At 43.0% G+C, this 6,265-nt stretch overlaps 1 protein-coding gene across 1 annotated transcript in view; it reads right to left on the reverse strand.

Moving 5' to 3' along the window:
• LOC106537296 (rho guanine nucleotide exchange factor 2) overlaps nucleotides 1-6,265 on the reverse strand; it is a gene marked incomplete at its 3' end in the record, with an annotated part of 22,475 nt that overhangs the window by 14,225 nt on the left and 1,985 nt on the right. Inside the window, 6 exon segments of the mRNA XM_014034682.1 lie at nucleotides 770-913; nucleotides 1,484-1,587; nucleotides 2,862-2,994; nucleotides 3,289-3,352; nucleotides 3,463-3,530; nucleotides 5,559-5,721. Coding sequence (XP_013890136.1) covers nucleotides 770-913; nucleotides 1,484-1,587; nucleotides 2,862-2,994; nucleotides 3,289-3,352; nucleotides 3,463-3,530; nucleotides 5,559-5,721 — 676 coding nt within the window.

Raw genomic sequence — 6,265 nt, forward strand, 5'->3', positions numbered from 1 at the left:
CGTGACGTCCTCACAGTGATGACGTCCTCACAGTGATGACGTCCTCACAGTTGTGACGTCCTCACAGTGATGACGTCCTCACAGTCATGTAGTCTTCAAAGTGATGACGTCCTCACAGTCGTGACGTCTTCACAGTCGTGACGTCTTCACAGTGATGACGTCCTCACAGTGATGACGTCCTCACTGTCGTGACGTCCTCACAGTGATGACGTCCTCACAGTGATGACGTCCTCACAGTTGTGACGTCCTCACAGTGATGACGTCCTCACAGTCGTGACGTCCTCACAGTGATGACGTCCTCACAGTCGTGACGTCCTCACAGTCATGTCGTCTTCAAAGTGATGACGTCCTCACAGTCGTGACGTCCTCACAGTGATGACGTCCTCACAGTCGTGACGTCCTCACAGTGATGACGTCCTCACAGTCGTGACGTCTTCACAGTCATGTCGTCTTCAAAGTGATGACGTCCTCACAGTGATGACGTCCTCACAGTGATGACGTCCTAACAGTCGTGACGTCCTCACAGTCATGTCGTCTTCAAAGTGATGACGTCCTCACAGTCATGTCGTCTTCAAAGTGATGACGTCCTCACAGTGATGACGTCCTCACAGTGATGACGTCCTAACAGTCGTGACGTCTTCACAGTGATGACGTCCTCACAGTCGTGACGTCTTCACAGTGATGACGTCCTCACAGTGATGACATCCTCACTGTCGTGACGTCCTGGCTCAGAGTTGTGGTAAATGTCCAGCCAGGTGTGTCTTCGTACCGTAGATGACGTCCTGCTGCTTGATGACATCTTTGTGGAGGCTCTGCAGGAAGTTGCCGTCCACAGCCAGGCTCCAGCTGTCCGAGTGGACACAGCTGCCCTCTGTTTGCAGCTCCTCCAGCAGGGGGCTCCACCACCAGTCACCTGCAGCAGCATCAACAGTCAGCTGGGCCTGCTGCTCACAGGCTTCACAGCAATAAACTCGCAGCACAAGAATCCAAATAAAGAAATCAATCAAATAAAAATAAAATGATGACCTGAGAGCAGCAGCTGACAGGTTAGCTACAGACAAAGCTTTATGTGAATTATTGGCACAACTTTCTGTCAATAAATAACAACAACATGTTTCTATAGAACCATAACGCTAATGATCCACCTCAGTGATTGTAGACTAAAACTAATCTGAATACTGCTCACGTGATCTAGTTTATACCTGTCTTTTCATTCATTCAGAACTGTGGGATTACATGAAGAAAGGTTCAACATTAGCATATTTAGCTTTGTAATGAACTCGATGGATGGCCTACACACAGAACACCTGAAGTCAAATCCAGAACCAGACACAAGTACATATAGGCTTAGAGTCACTGTTACACTTCATACGTGCTCTCAGAGTACAAGTGCTTCTGTTAAAGAAGGAATAATAATAATAATAATAATAATAATAATAATGGTGGAAAAATCAGTACTGGATCAATAAAGTGATTGACAGACCATCATCTGTGAGGGACTCCATGGACAAAGTTCTGTTTCTGAAGTTCAGAGACTCTGTGGACTGGGACAGCATCCTCCTGAGACCTCCAGAGTCCTCAATACCCCTGTGAGACAGACAAGTAAGACATATTTTTGACCCGTAACAAATCTTGGTTCCTCATGGTGCTCCAGACAATGGTTTTAAACCCACCATTAAAAACCTGAGAATGGCTTTTAAGGCTCTGCATGCTGGTGCACCTTTGTACATTTCTGAACTTTTAAAATAGTAAGTCTCCACCTGGAGCCTGAGATCCACTGATCAAGGACTTACCTGTCCCTAAATCAAGACTAAAGACTAAAGAAGCTTTGCAATCATTGCTGGAACTCAATGGATTCATTTAGGAAACAGTTGAAGACTCATTGTTCACATTGTAATCTGGAAAACTTTTGTTTACATCTGATTGCTTTGGAACTTATAGCTTTTATTTATATTTTACTTTGATTTGTTCTATCTTTGTGTGTTTTGTGATTTGTATCTTGAAAAATGCTAAATAAATAAAATGGAATTATTTACAGGTGATGAATGAAACCAGTCATCTATTATTACTGATAAAACCACAAACTGATTATCTTTCATGTTATTACAACTAGGGATGCACCGATAGGAACATTTCAGCCAATATCGATATCCAGTATAATTATTGCTGTTATGGCCAATAACCAATATTTACTGACATTACACAAACACACAAATTATATTATACATATACACACAAACACACAAATTATATTATACATATACACACAAACACACAAATTATATTATACATACACACACAAACACACAAATTATATTATACAAATACACACAAACACACTTGGGTCTGTTTTTGATACCGTAAATAAACAAGCAGACCTCTGACATGGCTCTACTTCAGTTATTCCTGGATGTAGCATCAATACCACTAGCATTATGAAACAGATGCTGCTCAACCAATCACCTCCCAAAACACAAACACAAAGATAAACAGTGGAAAATCAATATCAGACGTTAATTTCAGCCCAGTTTTACATATCGGACTGATACCGATATTAATACCGATATATCGTGCATCCCTAATTACAACTTCTGTCCATATACACAGTTTTAAGTTTGAGTTTTGAAGTTGAAAATTTAAAATGGGATGTTGGCACATGTACAATGCAAGGTTCAGCAACTTCATAGAAGAAATGAATTAATGGCAACTTGCCACTGATTTACCATTAATCCCATTCTTTCCCAAACACAATAACCCAGTTTTAGCCATGCTCAACCATCAGAAGCACTGAGAAGTCAGAATACATGACTAGCGTTATCACTGAGTGAAATACAGCCAATCAGCTCGCAGCTCAGACTCACCCAGCGATGTTGTTGGTAGAAACACTTTTAGCGAGCGAGAGGCCGGACCGAACCCGTCTGGACCCGAGCAGAGACTGACGCAGAGAGTCTGAAGGGTAGATGGCTGAGCTCGGACGCTCCTTCATCATCGGAGCTGAAGAGGTGACAAAAACAAAGATGAAGCTGCAGACAGACAGACAGACAGACAGACAGACAGACAGACAGGCAGGAAGGCAGATAGACAGACAGACAGGCAGACAGACAGACAGACAGGCAGGAAGGCAGATAGACAGACAGACAGNAGACAGGCAGACAGACAGAACGACAGACAGACAGACAGACAGACAGGAAGGCAGATAGACAGACAGACTGGCAGGGAGGAAGAAGGATAAACCTGTAGACAGACAGGTTTCAGAAGGGACACACATACACAGGTAGACAAACTCACTCTTGGTACGCAAGGCGACATTCTGTAGAGCTGAACTGTTTCTCACCAGTGCCAGTTTCTGTTGCTGGTAAAGGGACACAGAATGTCAGATAGACAGGTAACTGGTACACAGACAGGTAACTGGTACACAGACAGGTGGACAGACTCGTAAACAGACAGACAGACAGATGTTACCCTCTGCTTCATCTTGGCACAGCTAGCCAGACTGTCTCTGCAGCGGTTGTGGATGGTGACATTACATCCTGGAAGACAGACAGGTATGTTGTCAGTAAATGAACTATCTGTCCTCTGATTGGCTGCAAAAGAAGGAGCTGTGACATCAAATGATGTTGAGACACTGTGGAGCACTGCAGGAACAGTTTCCTGGAGGTCACATAATGTGTTTGTCAGACAAATGAAGCCAACCCCAACCAGACCCTGTTCCCCATAAATGACTGAACTTTACAAACCAACCCTGACCCTAACAGGCTGACTGAACAAATGAAAGATCCTTCTTATTGATGGGGCAGCACAGTGGTTGGTTCATACCATCATCTCTGAGCACCAAGGTCACAGGTTCAAATCTGACTGTTCAGGAAACAGCTTTGGAACAATGGTAGAAAGGCAGTCTTCTAACTGGAGGGTCAAAGATTTAATCCCCTACCCCTGGCAGAGTGTCCTTTAGCTAAAAATAATAGAATCTGACAGATTTCAGTTTGTTCATGTTAATAATGAATCTGCTTACACCAGAGTAAGTCATGGAGTTCCTCAGGGTTCAGTGCTTGGACCTGAAGAAATTTTTTGGGGTTGTTTACTACTGACTTTTAAAAACACTACACATTGTGTAGACTTTTATTAGGTGAACAGTAAAATATTTTTATAATGTGGATATCTCTAATTGAAATGATGATTTTATGTGCAGACTGGGTTGTGGGACTCTTGACCAGGGTTTCACAGACTCAGGAGGCTTTTAGTTGGATATATGTCTGATTTAAAACAACACACATAAGAACCGTGATTAAACATTAGTCTGAGGAATAATGTCTGACATTTTGACTCCGTATAGAGACAACCTGCCCCCTTTAACATTTGTCATAAGGTGGAGTCAGGATGCGAAGAGGTTTGTTACTTGATGTGTTTCTGGGTTCTGAGCACTATTTTAGCTGATGCCTGTCAGAGGCACATTAAAAAAAGTTAATCAGTCCACAGCTGTGTCCGGAAGGTTTTGTATGGCTCACTCAAACACTCACATGTCATTATTAACTGGTATTAGACCTGAACAGGTAAAGGGTAACAAGCATTGCTTATTTTTTAACAGACCAATCCCCTTTACTTTGTATAAACTTCCATTAGGTAAAGTTATTAAACAGCATGGGATAAATGTCCATTGTTACGCTGATGATACTCAGTTATATTTATCCATGAAACCTGATGAATCCAACCAGTTATTAAACTACAAGCATGTCTTCCAGACATAAAAACATGGATGACTCTTAACTTTCTGCTTCTAAACTCAGATCAGACAGAGGTTCTGGTTCTTGGACCTGAACATCTTAGGGATCAACTTTGTAGCCTTTCAGCTCCTCTGCTGCTCTAAATAAAATGTAAATTATAAAAAAATAAACACTGTGTCAGTTTGAAACATTGTAAGGAGCTCTGCAGAACCTGGAGAGGTCAAAAAGGTTCTACAGCAACAGGGGGACCCCCGGGGGACCCCCACCCCCCACCACACACACACACACACACAAACTGACAGAATCCATTATTTCTGAGAACACAACACACATTAGTGTGAAACCTTGCTTTTCTGCCCTGTGATTGTCTGCTGCAGATGGACCCAGAGAACTGGGTCAAGGGGACACATATGTTCAAACTTAAGTGTGTTTTTATGTGTGTGTGTGTGGGGGGGGGTAATCTGGGGGTTCATCTGTTCATCATAAAGGTCAGATTAACACACCATCTGTACAGACAAACAACTCAGGTTGTGTTGATCTAGTCTTTAATCAATAATAAATCCTAACAAACAACGTGCAGGAGCATCCTGCTGCTTCACAATGGAAGGTTCTGAGGTAGCAGAATACAGTTTGGTACCTGCAGAGTAGTAACAGGTAAATAATGTAAATGATGCTTTAATGAAATGAATATTGTGCAGAGCAGGTTAGGTTTCCAGAATCATGATAACAAGCCCAAGTAAAAAAGGTGATCCAGCTCTGTGGCACTGAAAATCCCAAACTGAACCTTAGACGTCGAATATGGCTCTGTAGTACAGGGCACTCGACAGGTGTGCTTACCTGGACAGCTGAGTGCCTCCTTGGCCGTGATGCTTCTGTTGCAGGATGAGCACAGCGTTGTGGCCGACACACTCAGGGAGGTAAACAGGTGTCCATTGCTGGAGCGGGCCTCCCGTTCTCGTGCCTCTTTCTCACGTTCCTTTAGACGCTCCTTCTCCTTATTCTGAAAACACAGAACCAGGAAGGAGAACTATGTCAAACCAAAGTCAGTTCATGTGTTTATTGGAAATGTCTTATTTTAGACAATGGTTAATAAGAAGGCTTTCAGTTGTTCCATCATTAGAATCAAAGACTCAACAGGAACAGTTCAAGTAGCTCAGGGTTTTGGACAATCCAGATCAAACTGCTGGCAGGCCTGACTCTGGAACAACAGGTATAAGATGGATGATGGATGGATGGATGGATGATGGATGATGGATGGATGGATGATGGATGGATGGATGATGGATGGATGGATGAATGATGATGGATGATGGATGGATGGATGATGATGGATTGGATGGATGGATGATGATGGATGGATGATGGATGGATGATGGATGGATGGATGGATGATGGATGGATGGATGGATGGATGATGATGGATTGGATGGATGGATGATGATGGATGGATGATGGATGGATGATGGATGGATGGATGGATGATGGATGGATGGATGGATGGATGATGATGGATTGGATGGATGGATGATGATGGATGGATGATG

This window comes from Austrofundulus limnaeus, unplaced genomic scaffold (genome assembly GCF_001266775.1).
Source record: "Austrofundulus limnaeus strain Quisiro unplaced genomic scaffold, Austrofundulus_limnaeus-1.0 Scaffold2231, whole genome shotgun sequence".
Lineage (NCBI taxonomy): Eukaryota > Metazoa > Chordata > Actinopteri > Cyprinodontiformes > Rivulidae > Austrofundulus > Austrofundulus limnaeus.